The sequence below is a fragment of the Lytechinus pictus genome, chromosome 7 (assembly GCF_037042905.1).
Source record: "Lytechinus pictus isolate F3 Inbred chromosome 7, Lp3.0, whole genome shotgun sequence".
Classification (NCBI taxonomy): Eukaryota; Metazoa; Echinodermata; class Echinoidea; order Temnopleuroida; family Toxopneustidae; genus Lytechinus; species Lytechinus pictus.
The window spans coordinates 34,962,501-34,985,687 of record NC_087251.1 but is presented as its reverse complement, the minus strand read 5'-3'; the positions used below and the strand labels follow the sequence as shown (position 1 = coordinate 34,985,687).

The 23,187-nt window shown below is 35.1% G+C and overlaps 1 protein-coding gene across 3 annotated transcripts in view; it reads left to right on the top strand.

The window, feature by feature from the left end:
• Positions 1–21,414, top strand: part of LOC129264487 (vacuolar protein sorting-associated protein 54-like) — a 28,330-nt gene extending 6,916 nt beyond the window's left edge. Inside the window, exons 7-27 of one of the 3 annotated variants that reach the window (XR_010294196.1) lie at positions 22–121; positions 809–951; positions 2,020–2,143; positions 2,641–2,748; positions 3,139–3,197; positions 3,612–3,708; positions 3,904–4,103; positions 4,581–4,713; positions 5,221–5,352; positions 5,814–5,863; positions 7,023–7,102; positions 7,978–8,016; positions 8,481–8,547; positions 9,212–9,317; positions 10,114–10,201; positions 10,858–10,979; positions 12,333–12,413; positions 13,120–13,227; positions 14,483–14,577; positions 16,086–16,244; positions 16,862–21,414. Coding sequence is in view for 1 of the 3 variants with exons in the window: in XM_064102567.1 (XP_063958637.1) it covers positions 22–121; positions 809–951; positions 2,020–2,143; positions 2,641–2,748; positions 3,139–3,197; positions 3,612–3,708; positions 3,904–4,103; positions 4,581–4,713; positions 5,221–5,352; positions 5,814–5,863; positions 7,023–7,102; positions 7,978–8,016; positions 8,481–8,547; positions 9,212–9,317; positions 10,114–10,201; positions 10,858–10,979; positions 12,333–12,413; positions 13,120–13,227; positions 14,483–14,577; positions 16,086–16,188 (2,035 nt within the window). In the remaining 2 variants the exon portion in view is untranslated. Of the gene's footprint in view, positions 1–21; positions 122–808; positions 952–2,019; positions 2,144–2,640; positions 2,749–3,138; positions 3,198–3,611; positions 3,709–3,903; positions 4,104–4,580; positions 4,714–5,220; positions 5,353–5,813; positions 5,864–7,022; positions 7,103–7,977; positions 8,017–8,480; positions 8,548–9,211; positions 9,318–10,113; positions 10,202–10,857; positions 10,980–12,332; positions 12,414–13,119; positions 13,228–14,482; positions 14,578–16,085 lie in introns of all 3 variants that reach the window. The other 2 variants (XR_010294195.1, XM_064102567.1) reach the window with 2 other exon arrangements.
• Positions 21,415–23,187: the final 1,773 nt, after the last annotated feature.

Here is a 23,187-nt window from a genome sequence, read left to right as displayed (position 1 = left end):
GATTGGATGTCTCATTTACAGGGAAAAACTCAATAACATTGACCAAGTATTAGCTAAAGGCTCACTTGAAGTGATGAGGTTAAAGGTATCAAGAGTCAACTATGTCAAAGTATACAACAAGGTAACTATTTATTTTGATGAAGAACAGTTTCCTTTCATTCATAACTTCCCTAACTAAACTCCAAAAAGATCAAGAATTAATAAGTTTCACTGGTCCTATTATTTTGGATAGTCTCCCCAGTAACATCTGTTCATGTCCTACGGTACAATTATTCAAAACAAACTAAAAAGGCATTCATTTCTCTAACATTTTTGTTTTATATTGTAAACTCTTTGGGAGCAGAAACATTCTTTGTTACTTCATATGGTCAACTGCTTTGGGCATGGTAATTTAGAAAAGTGCTATATAAATGCTAAAATGTATCGTGTATCATGATTTTTCTGGATTTTTACTTCACACCCAGCTTAGCATTGAAGCTATTCATAGTCTTTAGTAAAAAATTGATATTTGATAATAAGTATAAAAATAATTGATAATAAACAATCGTTCATAATGGAATCAACTACCTATCATATATGCCAACTTTCATTGCAGAAACATTCAAGTCCAAAACCAAAATGATTGTTTCTTTCTCAAGGGTTTAATTGTGTATTCGAGAGAATTTCTAGTGAGCGTGTGTACATCATGCATTCTTGGTGCACTACGAGCATCAAAAAGTGGACTTGTGTGCAATAGAACTAGCTGCTAAATTATCATATTGATCACTGCTTTTCATTTGTTTTCCTGCCGGTATTGTTCTTTTTACAGTTAAAATTGATGGCGACTGTGCACCAAACACAACCCACCATTCAACTGCTACTATCCAACTCAGAGTTTGTGGGAGCCTTAGATCTAATCTCCACTACACATGAGATCCTGACACAGGAGCTAGCTGGCATTCAGAGCTTCAGGTATGTTTTTTTTTCTTTTCTCCTTGCATTGCTGAAAAATATTGTCAAACCTGTATATAAAACTAGCCACAGGCAGCCAGGAGAAAAAGCTTCTTTTTTGTTTTTGTTTTGTTTCATTGGGTTTTCATGATTTTGCTATGATAAATCAGAGATAACTTTAAAAAAAAGGGAGATGAAATAAAGCAGCATCACTCATTATTATTATTATAATCATCATACATTGGAAACAGTTAAGAATATCGACAGGTTTTATAACTTTGGGGATTTCAATTATGTTGTTTGAAGCATGACTTTGATTGCCTTTCCTAGCTCCAACTCCATATCTTTATTAGAATCATGATTTAAATCACATCAATAAGCCAGTTCGTAGTTCCACTCTGCGCATGATCAGAGGAAGGTCATTGGTACTAAAGTGATATGGTGGTTTAAAATTTAATGAGATAAGCACCAAATTTGATGTCTTGATTATTCATATATTCTTTTGAATTGTGTTTTTCATTTTACATCAACAAAAAACAGCAATGTGTCAATGAACGACTGGTATTTCATAGTTTGCCAAGTACACTGTACAACATGCTATAATATGCATTCAAATAACTTCATAGAATGTTCATTGATGTGCTATTCTAGTCACCTGATCTATTCAATTTCTTCATCCTGCTATGTAAGGCATGCTTACGTAATATCTTGCTTTGAAATCTGCCTATCATGAAAGGTCATTTGACCAAAATTGTCCATGGAGTAACTATGAACTGGTCTATTGATAGCTCAATACCTTGTGAGATTAATCTCAGTACCAGCTTCATTTAAAATTGAATACTGAACTGATGTAAAACCTGGTCCAAACACCGTACTTGAATTCACCCAAATATATTAATCTTCTATGCCATGAAAAAGAATGGGGAGAGAGCCCAGTAAATAATACAAGAAGCATAAAGTTACAACAAAATTTTGACCCGTATAGTAGCGCAGACTTGTACCATGGCTCAAGTCAAACCAGAGTTCAGAATAGGGTCCGTAGATGGTAGCATTAAAGTCATTTTATAACAATAATCAATTCTTTTACAGGCATCTAAGTTCTCAGCTGATAGAGATGGAGAAGCTAATTGATAAGATGCTATCGGAAGAATTCACAAGGTTTACCTGTCAAGACCTCAATCGACCTCTAGATGACCCTGTACCAACTCAAGAAGTAGGCCTTTACAGTTTTTTATAAATTTATTTACATTATCAATAAAAAAACATACATATGATACATAAGTAAAGCATTGTCACAACAAGTCTTTCTTATTTCAAATACTATTGATCAAATGTTGGAAACCACAAATAAGTATAAACCATGGTTTGAACCTATAAGAGATTTGTGTTGATAAAAAACAGGTCCATGTCTTATAGGTTTTGTGAGTTTTCATTAAAACATTCCACTGTATGCATTGAGAGAAACACCTTTCTGAACAATGAAAAATGTGAGAAGGTATTTCAGTGACATAATTTTGTTGTTCTCAGGTGTTGTTGCTTATTGTATTATTGCTTGCGTTTATATCTGTTAGAATAATTGCAAAATATGTTTGTTTATGAAGAATATTCAGTGAATTATTCTTGAATTGAGTAATAGTTGTGTAGAGTTTTTGGTAGTTTGTTTGAAAAAAAATCAAGCAGTCATCATTTGCTAATTCTCTTCCTTTTTAGGACAAGTTGTCATCTGTGATTTTGGGCATGATGAGGCAAAGGAAATTCAGCTTCCTGAATGCTTACAGAGAAGAAACAAATGGTGCGATCAAGGCAGCTATTAAGCAGGTATTGATCTCGACATCCATTCATTTTCAACCATCGTCTAATCATTAGCGGAATCTTAAGAAGAATTTATTTGAAAGGAGATATGAGGATATGCTGGTTTTCAAACAATAAACAAAACTATGTTTTACCTTGGTTACTTTTGCTTCCAACTGGTAACTTCTTCAGCTGAAGTTAGTCACCTTTTACATTTAAGAAAAATTATCATTTTTTCAACCAGTCTTTCCTATTTTAGCACGTAGTTTGTTCCAGCATTTTTTTTTATTATGGTTGACTACAATTTTGATAATTATGGTGTTTTTTAATGTTATTATTGTAATTAATGTGCAAACAAAAATTGCTTCCACAACTCTGATAACTAACTTTTGATGTCTTTTCTTTTCTTCTATCTAGACTGTTGTAGAATCTGTAGCAGAAGCAGATAATGCTGAGAATGAACTAACCCCGTCCAGGTAAGTAATATTCAATCTATAAAGCATGTAATAATGTCTGAATCATCATCACCGATCGAGTGATATTGTTTGATATAAGGCAAGGTATATTCCTTTCACTTGCATCATTTCATGAGAGACCCGTCTGATTCCACATCTTTTTTTTCCACTGCTATTTCTAAAAACCAGCCTAAATAATTGATTTTGTTCTTTTGAACAGTTTTTTTATTTTATATTTTCTTATCTTGTCTTTTTATGTCATTTTCTTGATACTTTTGCACCCTTTATATTCTTAATTTCTTAGCCATGTTCTATTGCTATCCCAACAAACTGATCTGATCTTGATCTTGATATTGGTGTTTAATCTCATTTTAAAAAAAAAATCACCAAATGTATTCATTGGTTCTCAACATATCTTAAACATTTTGCTTGCAGTTTATCAGAACAGATGAGGCTTCTGAATTTCTCCCAGTGGTTGGATCTTTTCAACAAGGTCTTCATGAATCTCATGATACTGCTGACGAGAATAGAGGTAATATGACATTCCTACACTTTAAATTTCCACTTATTTCAACGTGTAATCAGAATCAGAACTCTTGTAATATGTGTATTTGTAAACATAGGATAAGGGATGTTCTATTAAAGATAGCTATCTTATGGGAATTTCTTAGCACTTGAAATAATTGGAATGTATCATCCAATGATTCACTCCTCTTTGTCCTTGTAGTACACTCACAGCATCATGCGGAAACTGGTCAACATGGCTGCCGGAAAGACCAATGATGAAGGGAAGAAGATTGAGAATGGGTCCCAGGAGGGTCATACAGAGATGAATGGTATCAGATCTAGTCTGGTACAGTCGGAGGAGCATGATAGTGATGACGAAAGACTGGCAGAGATTGAACAATGTATGGAAGCTGAGGAAATGTGAGTAAACTACTTGTCATTTCATAAAAATTGCTTCCAATGCAGTGATTAACCGTTCAAAAAATGTTGTTTTTTTTTTCAGAAAAAGGGATTGATTTTGTGAAGTTCGTTGTGTGGCATTATATCCTTGTTCCATATTATGTCCAGGTTTGGGTGCAGGATGAATATAATACCGGAAAATAGGAAAAGTAAACTTTATATGTATAAATAAAGATGCTTTGAAAGCTGCATATTCAGAGCTTTTTTTTTTATTCAATAGAATTGTGTGATGAAACTTACATTAAATTTCTACTCGCATGAACTTTAATAGGCCTTCTCACAAAACAAGTAGTCAGTGATTTTCACTGACAACTGTTATAAGCTACTGAAATCCTTGCATCTGATTGTCTCAGAACAAATTAGTCAGTGAAAATCAATGACAAAGTGTTTCATAGAACTCCCCCCTGATGCAATGTTTTGTATTCATGCTTATCGCAGCCTACCTCAAGGTGACTTTCTCATCGCACCCAATGAGCATCAGAGATTGATGGCTGGATTACATGACCTGATGGGATCGGTTTGTGACTACATGCATGATCGCTGTCTCAAACTACTTATAGCTAGAGGAAAGGTATGTCAGAAAATTCTTCTCAGTTCATTATATTCCCAAGAAAATTGTTGTGAAGCAACATTAAATGTGGTTTCTATAATGAAACATCAAGCAGATTCTAGGTAATTCATTTGGGGTTTTATTTATATAGGGTAACATTGTCAGTAACGTACTGCTTTCCACACTGGCCCTACCCGTAGAACATAAAAAAAGATGTTATAATTTGATAAGTAATATTTGTGTAATCAATAGCAGACGATAAATGTATATACATGCAGAATAACCCAATAGAATTTCGAAGAAAAACAAATGAAAAACATATTCCTTACAATCTACACCATAACTATGACAAGCAAAATGTGGGGAAAATATATATACTTCAAATGATCATAAGGCTTGTATTAGAGATACAATTTCTCAACTGTTTATAGCATGTGGCTCATAACCATCAAGATCTTATAAAAACTTGTCTTATTGTATGTGAATGAATATATTTACACTTTTTTATCTCATCTCTTTTTTTTGTAGGATGGTTTCTTGGAGAGACTGAGCTCCAGTGAGTTCCTGACACTATCTAGAACCATCAAGGTTTTTGTTAGTAACTGTGAAGAGATTTGTGGTAGAAGGAGTACTTCACTCATTGGTGGTCTGCAGAATCAGGTATGGAGAGATTGCACTCATTACTCAATTCATTAGAATAATGAATAGAATTAGAATTATGATAAGGATCAAGATTAAAATCAGGATTGAAATCGAATTTAATCATGATTTTAATCAAGATTAGAATTGTGAGATATCATTGCCCCAAAGTTCTCAGCAACATCAGTGACAGAACTGAATTGATTTTGTTTGATTCAATACAAGGAAAATGTTTAGTATGAAATCCCCTGAATGCTAGAGCATGTAGAGGACATCTTGAAGGGTTATTTAATTTATTGCTGTTGGCAACTACTTTTTTTTCAAAGTATTTGTAATTGTACTTATGTCATCCACTGTCTTGAAATTACTTCATTCTTAGCAGGAATAGCATCATAGTTTTTAAATGACATCACTTTAGATATGTTATTAATGAAATCTGTAATACATGAAAGCCTTTTTGCTCTCTGTATATCCCCTTTCAGGCAGTCAAGTTTGTCAGTAGGTTCCACGATGAAAGGAAAACCAAACTCAGGTAAGAAGAGTTCATTAATTATGTTTTATTTAGTCAAAATGAATATTGGACATAAAGAGACAAGTATTAAAGGTTTTTAGGAGTAGTGGTAGCTATAAAACAATTGGGGAATAACTGATTAAAAGTGGTCTAATATTGACTAAATACCTTGAAAATATCCATGCTAGACATTTCCTATTCAACTGACATAGTCTGCGACTAAGTAAGGGGAGATGAATCGCAAGGTAGACATAAGCCTCGACACCGCACACTTTGCGATCCGACTGCCCTGTTGTCTGCGACTCACGCATGCGCTTTTTGCCATAGCAACTTAGAAAATGGCGCTTACTACAGTGTAGGCACGTTGTATATCATCTACGCATCGTGCAACTCTGCTGTCTGATTGGCTGGAAGGTAGATTGAGCTTGCAATTCAGTCATAAGGATGTCGAATCCTTACGATTTTTCTTGCGACTTGTCTCTGACCGGTCTGCGACTCTGGAGCTGACAAGAGCTCTGACGTCACATCTCCCCTCACTCAGTCGCAGGCCAGTCGTAGACCAGTCGCGTCGTAAGGTGTGTGCAGTGGCCTTAAGTAAAACAATTCTAATTTCGCATATCAACAGTCACAGTCTATGCCACGCTCCAATGAATTCAGCAAGGAGCAAACAAATCACATATTCACAGAAACAGAAATTTCACCTGGGCCTCGTCTTACAAAGAGTTAGGATTGATCCAATTAATCGTAACTCAATGGAAATCCATCAGTGTCATAATTTTTTTCTACAGGAAATTTGCCCAATGTCCTTTGTAAACAAAGAGAAGCTCAGGGAATTTTCTAGAAAACTATGAATGTATGACTATACATCATACCTCGAAAATATTTTAAACAAACATGCATAGTTGATGTTGCTGGCCGTCCATAGTTGGGATTGATACGATCAATTGCAACTCTTTGTAAGACGGGGCCCTGTTCTTCCCTGCACTTGGAACTTATCGTTCAGCAAATAATCCTTTAATTTTTCAGTTCTCACTCGCCACCTATTGTATCTCGGAAAAAAGTTGTTGACCCATAAGTTGGCCATTCGTGAAAGCTAACATCGATGGCACGTGATATGAAACACACAAATTTGAAGATATTTTGTTTATTGATATTTTATATTTATTTCATGATTTTCCAGTCTTATTCTAGATAGTGAGAGGTGGAAACAGGCCGAGGTACCAGCTGAACTCCAAGATCTGCTTTCCGCTTTCTCAGACGGTATGTACCATTGTCTTTATTGGTAGCATACATATACATATGGTAGCATAACAGATTGTTTTTATTTTCAAATAAATTGCCTTCATTTACAATTTGCCAAGTATTTTGTTACAGACCAAAAGCTCAATCTAATCAGCCCAGTAAACTGAACCACATATTAAAATCTATGGAGCACTCATTGTTAACCCTGTGCTGCCCACCCCGCCTCAAAGGAGCTCACACTATCAATGAATAAAGGCTGGTCATTATTGTTTTTTTTTTATACATGTACTTCAATTTTATTGCATGACTACATTCACTTTAATTATGTTGATTTGTTTTTAATGAGGTTGGAACATGTTACTTCATAGAAAAGTGAATTATGTAAACAAATATGATTGTTTTTATGTTACAATGAAAGTGAAGTAAAGTAATTCTAAGTGAATGGTCACACATATCAAATCAATTTTGTTAAATTCATTTATTTATTCCCATTATATCAAGATCAAGATATGTCCAGATAAAAAAAAAAGTACCAAGTTGATAAAAACAGTAGAATTATGAGATCATAGTATACATAACACAATTAAATCATCATACTCCATATCAGTCTCAATATGTGATAATGTTATCACTGGGTACACTATTGAGCAATTCCATAATACGTCAGACCCCATGTATGTGAGACCTTAATAAAATTTTCTGTCTCTGATTTCTGGTTCTTTTGACAGTCTGTAATGCTGTCAAATAACCATGACTTGGTAAGATTATGAAGTGAAGTTAGAATTGGGGAAAATGGGGGGTCGGACGTACAAAAAGGTTGATTATTTTACGGAATTGCCCTATTATTGAAATAAATACATTTTATTAAAGTTTTTTTGAATTTTTTCACAAAGGTACAATATCTCTGGATCTCTTAGCCAAGACTGATATAGGTAAGTGTGAACACCTCCCCATTCATCCTATTGTATTTCCAACTTCTCTGATATCTGCAATTCTTGCGAGATTGAGTCATTTTGTCCTGGTAATGATGGTAATAGACTACTAGTATATTCTGGGAGAAAAAAAATAAATATGAAATTTTTGGTGCCTGGAGGAGGGAAATTTGACAAGCCCGATTGCATAGTTAACCTTCTATAACAGTAAATCTACTGGATGTTATTTGTGAGGAAAAAAGTTTTGGATTAGTTGTGCAGATTACATATTAGCCAGGTTGGCAATAATTATATTGTATTTTGCAAATGAGTTTAGATGTATTAATTTTGAAATGTATTGATGTTTTGTGTACAGTCCTTTCAAACTACATCGGTAAATGATGGCATAATTACAAGAATCAAGAATTTTTTTTTCTTTCTTGTTGTTAGGTCATAAAACCTCATTAATCTGTTATTCCTCACAGGTAACGGTGGGGAAAGAAAACCATTGGACTGTGTGCAGATCAATGGCAGTAAATATGCAGTAGTTGGGTATGTACACAATCATATATACAGGTATACTTACACAAGTCAACCTTCCATAAGTCACGCATTTGCCGATAACATTGTAGCAATTTTTTAGACCCCAGGTGGGTGTTCCATAAAGCTGTTCGTAAGTTAGGAGTGACTTTAAGAACTACTGGTGACCCTTTCTTGTGGAAAATTCACCATTAAATGTTCGTTGACGATGGTTTATCGTGTAAGAAAGGTTCACCAGTCGTTCTTAAAGTCGCTCTTACCTTTTGAACAGCTTTATGAAACACCCCCTAGATTATGCAAAACATGTGTTATGTACCTCTTTGAAACTGAATTTCTGCTGAGTTGAACTGGTTGTCTGTGGTCCCAAAAGATGTTAACTCGGGCAAAGTTACTTGTCTTTAGTATCTACTTTGTTTAATCTATCATTGATGCCTACAGACTAAGTAAGGCAAACATAAAACTAATTGAATATAGTCTCACATTGTCGATGTTGCAAAGATACAAAAGTTTCACATCAAATGGCATGAAATGATATTTAGAATGACATCACCGATATCAAACATTGTTTTACTTGAATGTTATGAAAACATTTCAAATATATATTCTAGAAGAAATGCACTTAATTGGCTTAAATTAATACACTGTTGTTGTTGTGGTTATAAAATTTCAATTACAGGACTGTAATGTTACTGCTAAAGATGGTAGCGGAGTATTGTCAGTGTGTGAAGGACATGCCTACAGCTACTATGGATCTTCTTACAAGACTCTTGGAACTCTTACAGGTAAATATCATTTCCATTTTCACTGACAACTGTTATAAGCTACTGAAATCCTTGCATCTGATTGGCTCAGAACAAATTGGTCTGTGGCAAACATTGACAAAGTGTTTCATGAAACATTTCCCCATTATCTTTCCGTTTACTAAATTTACAGACATTGTCAATCGGTGAAAATATTGTAATTCTATTTTCAAAGACAAATAGACTGTTGTCTCATCTGTAGTGTTACATTGTAGTAATGCAGTATATGAAATTAGTTCGTGCATTCAAGTGGAGTTTAGTGTGGATGCATTGTGGTTGGATGGTCTAACTCTTGTCTTCCAACAACAGAGTTGTGGGGTTTGAATCCCAGTCATGATGTGTTTTCCTTCAGCAATAGATTCATCCATATTGCACTGCAGGTGAGGTGAATGGGTACCCAGTAGGATTAATTCCTTGAATATACTGGGCACTGGAAATAACTGCTGGAGCTAAAAGCAAGGGTATTATATATAGTGCATCTTTGCTTAGCCAACTAGATTAATGGTGCTATACAAATACTATCATCATCATTAGCTATGTGTAGCCCACTGCAAGGTGAAGGCCTCCCCAAGTTGGTGCCAGACATACCTGCCTTGTGCTGAAGCAATCCACTTTGTGCTAATGAACTTTGTGAGCTTATCACTCCATCTCAACTTTTGTCTTCCCTAATCCTGTGAAAGATGTTATTTTTATGTAAATCAAACTCTATTACATTGTTAAAACAGTCATTTAAGATAATGTATGGTTAATTCATTGATGATTATTTTTTTCTCTTTAGATGTTCAACTCACGTTCTTGCCAACTCATTCTGGGTGCTGGGGCTCTTCAACTTGTAGGGCTCAAGACAATTACTACAAAAAACTTGGGTAAATACACTCATTATTTGACTGATATATTTCAATAATATAAATATTTATTGTGCTTGTTTTTGAGCTTGTGCTTTGAAAAGTCAGTGATTATGTATGAATAGTATTATGATCATGGCCCTGTTGCTGAATCAGTCACATATTGTGCTGGACAAGTTTCCTCTGTGTTTTACACCAACAGGCTACAATTAATCATTACTTAATGGCATGTCTGGAACCCAAAGGAGTAACAACAATGTGGAAAAGATGTGATCCTTTTTATCTTTCTTAAATAAGGTGCAATGCGAGTGTCCAAGCAGCGATCATCCTATTGGTCATGGACCATTGCAACTCTTTTATAAATAATCTACTTTCTATTTTCCTATTCTATCTTCAGCAATCAAAAATAAGATGATGCCTTTCTGACTCCAAAAGAAAAAAAAAATGCTTTCAATATCTCACCATTTTCCTCCCCTTTGACTATCCTTCAAACTCCATGTAAAGCTTTTGTGTCATATTTATTGACTATCTCTACTTTAAACATGAATCAAACTTTGTTTTTTGCACAATAATCCAGCATTTTCATAGCTTTCCAAATTTATTTGAATCTTTTTTAGACTGTTACTACTTAGAACATGAACAATTAAACTTTTATTTTCTTCTTTTTTTTTGCACAGCTCTGACATCTCGATGTTTACAGCTGGTTGCATTGTACATTCCTATTGTCAAGGATTTCTTCACTGAAAGGCTTTCTGCGAAGCAACAGAACCTTCTCAAGAGCTTTGATAAAATACTCAAGGTAGTATTTACTCGATCCGACCTTTGATTCTCATGAGATGGAAAGGGACGAAAAATATATGGCTAAATTGCTGAGGAAATCAGTATTTCAAAACCGGCACAGCTCCTGACTCGCAGGCACAGCCCTAATGGAATGTTAAAACACTTCATGTATCAAACAATCTGTAGAATAATCACATTTATAAACACAATTATTGTTCACTAAAAATGCCTCTCGACCCCCATCCATTTAAACTTAGCTGGTTTTGAAAATAAGCTGTGAATAAAATTGGAGTAAAATAATTGTAATAAACTTGGCAAGTAAGACAGTATCTTAAGATTTAGTGTATTGAACAATTAATGCATTTTTGAGGTGTTTGGATGGCTTCTGTACATTCAAGGGATAAATTCTTGTGTTCATTCGGGGAAAAAAAGCCTCACATTTGAACAGATAAGAAAGATAGCCTTAAAAACAGACATACTGAAGCTTTTCGACATGCACTCATCAGAGTAAAATCGCGTGAATGACTGAAACGCTAGAGCAAAACAATATATAATAGAACCGAAACTAAACAATGGATGCTAAATGGCGAGCCGTGATTGGCTGTCAAGGTAAACAAATTAGGCTTAGTACCAGCCGTAAATTGAAGCAAAGCAACCAAACTATCGCAAGGGTTCTTACGAACTCCTTCCGGCGGCACAGAAGGAGTGCATGTTTCAGTATGTCTGTTTTTAAGGCTATTTTAAGATAAGACAGACTGGAAGGGGCCATTTGATGTGGTGTGACTCCATAACAGCAAAGATACTACAAGGGGAAGATCAGACAGTACATAGACCGCGTAAAGAAACGCTCGGAAGAGCGCCCCACAGCGTTGAGTAAGTAACGACCTTTCTTACCTTTGCATATCGCAAGATGGTTGTGTACAAAACATATGAGAGAAGGGGTGAAGGAATAGACGATCTTTACATTTTAAAAATTGTTTTCATCCAATTTTTTTTCTTAAATTGAAGATGAATATATTTCAGAGGTTTCTGGGTAATAAAAGGTGGAATTATTCCCATGCAACAACCTTGAGCCCTCTCCAAAGTCCCCTCTCTCATTTCCCCCATATGTTTTATACACAGCTGCGTGCTGATGTGCCATGGTTTACTTACTCAACGCTGTTGGGCGCCCTTCCCCAGGAGCATTTTTCGGGCGATTTGGAGCGTTTCAAAAAATCGCGGAAGTGTCCGATCTTCCCCTTGTAGTATCTTTGATAACAGGTAATAGTTATTGTAGCTTCAAGTTGTAAACATGAAGTCTTGGTTTTCTGATGAATGAAATATGCCATGGTTATTCATCAGCGTGATATTTTATCTTACATATTTTGACCAGGATTATAATGACCATGTCCAGGAGATCTCAAGCAAACTTGTAGCCATCATGGATGATTCCTTCAGATCATGTTTATCACAGGTAATATTTTAAATGCTGTAGTTACTTCATGGTAGTCAAACACAATTAGCAAAGGTATGTTGGAGATGTTAGGGGAATTTCCTCCTTTGTTTTTATATTACATTCCAATAGACCTTGCTACTCTCTGTTTGGTTTAAGTAAATTGTAACTGTCCTCCAAATACTAATGTATTCATCTCATTTCTTCAATATGGTGGTTTTTATCAATAAATCTCTTTGCATTTAATTAAAAACAGCTCAATTGAACCACAGGAAAAAAAATCCCATCATATTTTTAATTCTTTCATTTAGAACGGTGCTTCAGTCGTTTTGGGTTGCCCATTTGTAGGTATGAAGAACTGGGTCATGTATTATAATATGAAGCTTAACAATTATCCATAAGTTTGCTTTTTATGGTTGATTAATATACATACTAATCTATTAGATGAATCATAGGAATGAGCCCCATTGAGCAATCACAAAATGCTATGATTTAGGGCCCTGCTTATGAATGGAAACCTACCAGCTAGGTTCAATGTGGGCATCCTTCGATCTGATTAATTTTGAGGTCGAGGAAACTGATGGAATAATTTGCAATATCTTATTTTAACAACTTATGGACCAAATTTCATTTAACTCCCTGATTAAGTCCAATCTTGATAGCCCAGAGTACAAAATCTCTTTTGTGGTATTCACTTGAAATGTTTTTTTCTTCCTTTGTTATCTAGTGGGAGGTGAAAGCTCCGGTACCTTCATCCTGCTTTCGAGAGATCTGCAAACGAATCAAGAAGCTCTATGAGGCCATCGCTGACCTTCTACCGTCAGAACAAGTCAAGGTAGGTCCTCTTCTTTGCCATTATGGCAACTACCATGATAGCAGGGCTCAGTAGCCAATCATAATCAAGGTTTCCATGGTAGTTGCCATAATGGCAAAGTTACAACAGTTGCAAGACCTTTATGAAACGGGCCCCAGGCTTATATTTATGTTTGTGAACATCCTTATCTATATGTTTATGCTATGCGTGTTGACGTCACAGGTATTAGTTGATATTTCTGAAATCTGTATTCTCACTGCCAGTGTGATATGGAAGAATATGAAGCTGATCGATCCAAACAAATGCATGGGACCCATTTCTTAGTAATAAAAGTGATAATAGTTACATTTATATAGCGCTTATTACATTCTCTGTTTAAGTGCTTTACATTGCAATTATTATTACTCCGGTCATCGGATCCTGGCATGCCCGCACACAATATATGCACTTTCTCCACTCCCTGGGGAGCATTCCAACAAGAGTTTTAAGTCTCAATTGCTAGCCATACTGCATAGGCTTTCTACATCTTTAGTATATTTCTCTCTGCTCTTCTAGTAAGGGTGTGTTCAGTGTCGATTTTCAAATTTAAACAGCAACATGAATCATGATTGAAAACTCCATTCCAAAACACCGAACACAAACACGATCAGCGGTGCACCGTGCAGTGTCGAAAATATAAAGCCGTTTATATGTTGATCGTCTTTAAATTTGCCGCTTTCATGAGTGCAGCTTTAGTGCTCAGTTTGACCCATCACTAGAAAGGTCAGTTCTGGCACCTGTTTGTGTAGGCTTCCACTGCGAGAGCAAATTTAAAGACGTTTAAAAACGCAATTATGTTCAATGTCGCATTCGCGGTGCTCAAGGTCGTAAATTTGAGCTGATCGCGTTAACAAACGCATCTCTATCGACATTTAAATTTTCCTCCGAATCATGATTTGAAAGACGTTTACTTTTACGACCGGGAATGGAGGACATTTAACACGTTTGTTTCTCATTATATCAGCATTTTGTAATCACGTTCTCAAACACGTTTCATGTTGCCATTTAAATTTGGAAACTATTATTAAACACACCCTAAGTGTAATGAATATTACATGGATTTTGTATACATTAGAGAGTTAACCAAGAACGTATGTGCTGTTTAAGTGTGTAGGTACTCTAGAATTGCATTTTAATCAGTCCATGATGTGTCCTTCCCCCCCACATCATGCTTTTTGCATAATGTGATTATATAGTCATTGTGATGGAGTATGTTTCTCTGTGACCTTTTCCGCAGGTGTTGTTCACCCGACTCAATGCATCATTCAAGACGAGGCTCAAGGACCAGCTTATACATCTCAATGTTCACAATGATGGAGGGCCAAAACAAGGGTGAATATACACTGATTTAGTTTTGCTGCTGCTTTTAAAGCTAAATACCTGATACAGCACACAATGATTTCATGAGAAAGTCTTTAACATGAAGTTCATGCTTGTGGATCTAGATCTAGCTCATTTGCCTACAGCTAACTATCTGAAATTGTGAAAACTAAACGGAAAAATTATCATACTGAAGATCACCATTACAGAGGAGGTGAAACAACATTTACTCCTGCGACAATTGCTCCGGTCCCTATACATGTATCTCAGAAGGCATGGGGTTTGAGTTAGGACTGTAATAGAGTGTTTGGTTTCAGAATAATGTGAAGTTAAAGATTAGGGTTTATTTAGTTTTGGGGATTAGGTTTTTAGCTTTGGCTTAACGTGCAGAATTCCATCAGAGCAATTGTCGCAGGAGCAAATGTCATGGAACCGCAGAGAAACGCATGTACATGTAGAAAGGTGCATCATTATTTTTGCTTGGAAAATTACCCAAAGCCTGGCAGGAATGCCATGCTTGTTTTGTCCATTTCTCTATATCCACATTTATTCTCTTACACATTTTAAACTAGACTCACTTGGCAAATATTTTTCATCAATGCATACAAACAATTGGGTGTTCGTTTCATTGGATTCTGTTGAACTCATTTTTAGGTTGTTACCGCAACTGGCATTTGTGTTAAATGCTTATTTTGTGAAACATCAGGCCCCAATAGATCAAATATAAAAATACAGTAGTAATAGTAATAGTGGTGATAATAAATGGATTTATATGGCTTTTGTGAAACGTACCTTGGCAGCTTCAAGAATGGTTCTAAACAAAAGGATTATTATAAGTACAAATATTTTGCGAAGCACCTGACTAAAATCACAGAACTGTTCTTTCTTTGGAAGTCGACATGCAGTTGGCTGAAAACAAACCAAGAAACAATACAAACAGAATTTATATATGATGGGAAGTGAGGAGGTTATACAGCAAGATTAGTCACTAGATCCCCTTTGGGGATGACAACCTTAGTGTTTATTCGTATGGGCCGTGAAGGGGAAAACCCTGTTTCAGTCCCAGGAGCAAATGGCTCTGCACCCTGTTTTGTATTTGATCTAGGTTGACTGCCTATTTCATCTTCTTCTTATTGTCTTGGGAAATGTGTGTCGCTTTTCATCATATTTTGACGGAAAGCAGCCGGTCCAACGGATAAGATATAAAAAACGTAATGACAGTAATAATAATGATAAATGGATATATATATAGCTTTTTGTGCTTTGATTGAGATGATAGACATTGCTTTTGCCACTATCAATTGACATAAATTGCTACATAGCATTCAGTGAGGATTGGAAAGAGTGGAAAGGCATGAGGTGTGCTTTTTTGTGTGCTAAAGTCATAGAAAATTAATATTTTATTCAAAGGATCATGGGAATTTTTATTTGTATTTATTTCAAAAAGGTGTTAAATCCTTACATATATTTATTTACCTTTTGTTTTCTAATATTTTTTTGTCTCTTTTTGTCTACCATAGGTTAGTGACCTCTGATCTTGTCTTCTACACAGAGTTCATACAGTCTTTGGACGGTCTTGGAGAGATAGTGGATAACATGGATGATATATGGTCATGGAGGTAGCACCTCTTCAATCATCATAGCCAACTTGAAAAACCATCTCTCTCCCCAATCCCAGGGTAGTTCTTCTAAAGTAAACCATTGACATCTGTCTTGGGATGGACTGATTCTAGCGATATAAAATTGTGTTTTGGAGCCTGTATGTGAGACGTGTAACCGTATTAGCAGTAGCAAAAGAAATATGTTCACTTGGTTTACAAGCAGTGTGTCTACTTTCAGATTACCCATAAACAGCTTTATGGAACACCCTACTGGCCAGATATGTTACATGATTGCAAGAATATCTCTTATATGCTGCCAATAAGTTCAAATAAAAGATTGGCTTATTGACAAAGAAATGTAGATACGGCATTTGCCAAAAGGCTGACATCCCTGGATTGCTCTGCAAGTTTGACTTTATTAAAAAATCTATCGCCAAACCTCAAAAAGGTCTGGTGTGGGGGTGGGTATAGAATTACACGGCCCGGGAAGCGGGTCATTGCCAGGGCCCTGCGGAATTAGTAGATCTTCTTCGATCATTGGCTTTGGCAATGTGTGCTCCCTTTTAATTATTTTACTATGCTAACAGTAGCTTTACCGTTACTCTTGATCTAATGGAATGGTTACAGTACACACCTTGCACTGGGATGAAATAATTGCCAATGAATTCCCCTATGACTGCTTGATCTCTTTTTAGGGATAGGATGTTCCCCTCTCTTCTCGAATTCCCTAATTGAACCAGACTCGAGATGCTACGTCCCTAGGCTTTTGCCTGACTTCAGGCCTGACGACTCCGCATTTCAGGCTTTTTGAGGTTTACATATTGCATATTGTATAAAGAACGTTAACATGTTTTGACTTCGTCAGTCTCAGTGAGTAAAGCTGACTGGCAACCCTGCGAACATAAAATGCTTTCATGTTACATTAGAATAATCCTACTAGCCAGTACCAAGCATGTGCTAGGTTTCAGGACAAAGCAAAATGTTATCAGCCATATTATGAATATTTATGGACATGAATCTTGTATCTAATGAATAGTTGTTTACATGAATCTTACACTGCTATTTTTATCAGTATTGGTATGGTGATGAATCTATGCTATGTCATCTGCTCTACAATTATTTATCTCCACTTAAGAGTTATGATCAACTGCGTACATGTAGATAGGTATTATTTATATTGTATAGTATATAAACAGCATTACTATGTGCAAAATTAGGAAATATGTATATTGGATTTGATCTATAATAATAGCAGGGCCCGCTGGGAGAACAGTTTTCGGAACTGAAGTGGCCTACCCTGGGTAAATATGCCAATATTATTAGTAGTAGAAGTAGTAGTATCTGAACAGAAAGTATTGTTAGGTTTTTCTAATAAATCATACTTCTTGAAATGGTGAACCACAACCAAGGGAATTTGTGAATTGGTTGGGAGAAGAGTAATATCAAAGCCCAATTAAAATGATATTCCAAATCATGTATGAATCAATAACACTCACTTTTTCTATGGCAACAATCTGTTATAAAAAAAGTATTTAACACACACACAAGAGTGGATTAAACTCATCTTGCATGGATGTATGTTGGGTCAACCTTAAGCAAACTTGCAGTATTGTCTGAACGGCAATGTTTGTTTTAACATTCTGAATATGGCAGAGTATCAAGGAATGATAATAGTCTGATGTTTGATTTTGTGAAGGTCTGAGATTTGTTAGGATATTTAGCAATAAGCCTGACTTTTATAGCCCTTTATTTACACTTCTTGTTATTTATTTCAAAGATGAGTAGATTTCATGGTTCAAAAATATTATATCATTACATGGAAAAAAAAATTCTTGATATGCATTTGTAAATAATTATAATTCAGTTGAACTTCTAATCTATTCCAAGAATGCTGCTCATTATATAATAAAAAAATTTCCTTCAGAAAAATTATAGCAAATTGTCCTGAATGTCAAAAACTTAGGCAGATGAATAAGAATTGTATTGTCCTTTTCACTTCAGTGCAGAAATGTACTTCTATTTATTCTAAATAATAAATAATATAGGATTTGTATAGCGCACGTATCCACCTTGCTAGGTGCTCAAGGCACTCCTATATTACCATGGCTAAGCTAGTCTACCGATTCTGGTGCGCACAGCTTTTTGAGGAATTACTTCCTGCCGGTACCCATTTACCTCACCTGGGTCGAGTGCAGCACAGTGTGGATAAATTTCTTGCTGAAGGAAAACACACCATGGTAGGATTCGGACCCACGACCCTCTGTTAGAAAGGCGAGTCAGAACCACTACACCACGACGCACCCACACACATTCTTAGCAAAAAGGGTATTTTATTTCAATGTAGGAGCACATTGTGTTACTAGACATGTTATTAGTCAATCAGTAAAAAAGGGAGGGGCAGGTCATGAAGTAAAGACCATTGCAGAAACCTATACGCTGCTGACTTTGGGGAAGAAATTATAAAGTTTAGATGTACTAACAAGAATGGGATTAACAGGTAATTGGAGTAGGATATGGTAGTAGATTACAAATTGGAATAATAATAATAAACATCCAATGAAAATTGACTTGCAAACCCTGTGTGAAGGGAATGATCATGGATGTCATTTTCTTCATTATTTTGAAATTGGTCCATGTGTATTTCACACCATTCAAGAGTGCATTATAATAATTGGGAGATTATCATACATTTCACAATACATGCTTCATCAACATTGATTGTCATGAGATGCCCGAGTGAGAATTGACGAATGAAAGACATTTTTAACTGAACAATGAATCCCAAGCGCAGGGAAAAATAGGGATTGATTATTAGAACTACAAGCAAGATCCCAGGAAAAATTGTATTTAAATGAGGTTTGTAATCACTTTGATAGGGCTACCACGCCTCCCTGATTGTCATGGAGACTTCCTGAAAATTAACTGATTTTTGTTTAGTACAAACTGCAAATTTTCAACATCTCATTGATTCGTACATTGCTTTCTTTCATTAGAATATGTGAAATGGAGAAAGATCTCCCTTCTTCCTCGGTAAAGTCTCCCCGAGAGGTGCATATTTAAGTTTGCAGCTCTGCTTTGAAAGAGCAACACTGCCTGGTGTTGATTACTACGTGGTCGACCAATCTCTCTCTCAGGAGTAACACGAAAGGATCCCATAATAACTTACTCGCATGTATTATGAAATGCACAAATTAACCTCCTCACACTGTGGTACATTTGACCCAGCTTTATATAGCCTCTTACAGTTTGGTATTCTCAATTGCCTCTTTCTTTCCGTCTGATTTACTTTTCAAGAAGTTGGAATATTGAGAGAGTGTTCATAAAAAGCTCTATTTTTATTAGCATGTTAAACAATAGTGTACAGTAGCTTGAAGAGTTTATTTTTATATGATTTGATATAGCATACTGGACATCAGTAGCCAAAATTTGATAAATGATATGAAATGCTTAGAATATCTTGTAGAGATGGTGTTATAATTGAAGGAGGAAAGGTATGTTTAATTTACAAATGGTATTCCAACCATAGTTGAGGTCCTAGATTGTTTATGATATGTAATGAGGTATTTAGCATATTGATTGTCTGAAATTGTAAACGTTGGAATATAAAAATAGTAATTCTCAAAGTATGTGAAAGTGGTCATTGGTAAACATTCACTTTGACAGATTGGTTTGTGATAAAGGCATTTTAAGGGAATGAAACCTTTGGAACAGGTTGGCTTCTGTGGAAACAGAAAAATCAAAGAATGAGATCAAAGCTAGTTTGAGAAAAATCAGACAAATAATGAGAAAGTTCTGAGCATTTGAATATTGCGATCACTAATGCTATGGAGATCCTGACATTGGCAATGCGACAAATATTTGTGATGTCACATGTTAACTTTCCCTTTGATGAACTACGAAATACTATCTACTGATAGATGTGATAAGAGGCATTTTAAGTGAAATATATAGAAAAGTAACGAGAAAGTTGTTCACATGTGACATCACACATCTTTGTTGCATTGCCAATGGTAGGATCTACATTACAATAATGATCTAAACTTCAAATGCTCATAACTTTCTTACTATTCATTCAATTTTTCTCAAACTTTTGTTTATCTGTTTTTGCACAAGCTATCTTGTTTCAAGGGTTTCATTTTCCTTTAATCTTACTATGTGATCCCGTTATAAATGTTTTGTTATGTCTACTCTGGATCAATAAAGCATGAATTACACAAAAAATATAAAGGCATAACTTTATAAATAAAAGAAATGTAATACATTTAGAGCTCTGTATATCTTCAATCTGTTTGCAATATAACCCAGTTCTTTTGGGACTTCAGAAATCTATTGACTTGGGAGAAATTAGACTTAGAAGCGGTATATAACAACTGATTTGCATTACCTGGGCCCCGTCTTACAAAGAGTTGCAATTGATCCGATCAACCACAGCTATGGAAAGCCATCAACGTCAACATCTGAAATTCATTTTTGTTCAAAATATTTTCCACATGTAATATGTATATTCATACATTCATTGTTTTCTTGAAAATTCAGTGTGCTTCTCGTTGCTTACAAATGATATTGAGCAAATTTCCTGTAGAAAAAAATATGGCATTGATGGATTTCCATATAGTTGAGGTTGATCGGATCAATCGTAACTCTTTGAAGACAGAGCCCTGATCTAATATAATGCTTTGACTTAGGCAAATATGTGACTTGTGGAAGATCGACTTAGGTTTACTTGTTCTCATAAACCTTGCCTTGCGTATACATCTGTCTCGGTTATCAAACTTTGAATCCTAACCTACAAGATTCAACAAAAATGAAAATGCATCATTTTCCACTGGATTGCTGATGTCAGTCAATGTTTTATATTGTAGTGACATGAAGATAATAGGTTTCCCTTTTTAATTGCATTCCTACATTGTCTTTTAAGAAGAAAGGAATGTACTTATATTGTAAAATTCAAACTGGAATCCAGCTCTGCCGTTCCAATCCACATCTAAATTGTTATTTTGTTTAACTGTTTACTTATGATATAATGAATGAAGTATATTACATTCAACTGCCCATTACTTGAAATTAGTGCATACAGTGTCTTTGAATAACTGAATTTATATATTTTTTCTTTTATTTGAAGAATATGGAAAGAATGCAGATATGAATGTACAAGATCTTCATCATTATTAGTTATGATAGGTGATGTTTATATTATGATCAAGAATAAATGAAATTATGTGCAATCATATGAATCATATTACTCTCACTTTTGAATCATTGTGTTTTTCTTGCAAAGGTATCCACTGTTCCTTTTTAAGTATTCCATACTGGAGTTTTTATTAAAATACTGCAGCTTTCATACATTTTTTTAAAACTAGAATTTTATCATGCACAATGTTTATTGTAGAAAAATACTGTTTTTACCCCCAATTACTTTTTTAAATCCTTCAAATTGCTGGAGTTAATTTTATGAGGTTAATCTTTTATACCATAAACAATGCAAAAAGTAGATTATTATTGTTGTTCGTTTTAGTTGTATTATTATCCATTCCATATTACTCAACCATCGGGAAAGAGACCTTATACATAAGGTGTACATGGTGTATGGTAAGGGGGAATTATAAGGGAATTATGAATTACAAATATTGAGCATACACATTCTAAAAGGATTTCCTCCTGTTTTGTGTGTTTCTTGACAGTAGAGAATAAATTCATCCTCTCCACTTTGGATATCATGTGATGTATTTTTCAAGCTACCTTCTTACATTCCAAAATTGATGTTTTGTCGGGGGGAGGCTTATGTCCCGATGATTAAATAAATTGATAGAACAATAAATAGATTAAAAGACAAGAAGATAAATACATTCAATTTATTACATCCACGAGGAATTTTTTTTGGGATTACATATTAAAAACATGCATTACATGATTGAAGACGTTTGAAAATACATGAATAAGAAACATAAAGTGTAAATGCTAATTATACAGAAATGATGCATCATTAATTCAGAAATGATTGTATAAATGTAGAAAATGGAAGGGTCGAGGTGAATGGATTCATTGGAATTTAAAAAAAATCATAATTGCACACTTTAAACAGTAGTTAATACAGTGTTGATGCCCTTCTGAAATCACCGAGGCGTATAATGAATTAGCTCAACGTTTATAGCATGATTTAAATGCAATCACAATATTTGTTTATCTGTCAGGAAATGCTTACTAACCTTACTCTATCAGATCAGAATATAGGGAAGTCCAAGTTCCGTTGAAAGTGAAAATGATTGTTCTCTGATAATCTTTTGGATTGTATTGCCACATAATCATTTAAATATAGGGGGTCCTAAAATTGATGTTCAAGTTCATTTTAACTTTATTTTTACAAACAAAAGAAGGTTATCACACGAGGCCGAAATGTAAAATGCGAGTGAGAGGCTAGAGCTAAATCTTTGGGATATTTCATGTATTTGGAACTAAAAAAACAACCCCATTATTTTGTAATCAATCGAGCATGAAGTGAAGCGCGAATATTTTGACATAAATGTGAACAGTTAGGACGGTTTGCAGTAACTCATGAAGGAGATGCATATCATCGCCGATCAAATAATGGGAGCGCGAGCTGAGAATTGTGTATATTTATTCCGAAATGAAAACAGATCATTTCAAACATGTTTTATAATCATAATTTTTTCAAGATTTTTTTTTTTTGACGGGATGTATATTTCACTAATAGCTTGGTCACATTTGCTCTACGGCGGCCGTACGGCGAGTCGAAAACAGCCGTTTTAATTTTTTTTTTGTACCAGCTACGTATAGGTGGTTTGAATAAAAATGAATAAAACGGCTGTTATCGACTCGCCGTACGGCCGCCGTATAGATCAAATGTGACCAAGGTATAAGCAATAATTAATGCGAGCAGCGCGGAGTGCCGATTGAAATGGGGTTTTTTTTCGTTTTAGTTGTTCTTTATTGTATTTTAATCGTCCGTCTGACACATATTCACTTGATTATTTTAACCAATCCATTTTATGAGTGTAGACAT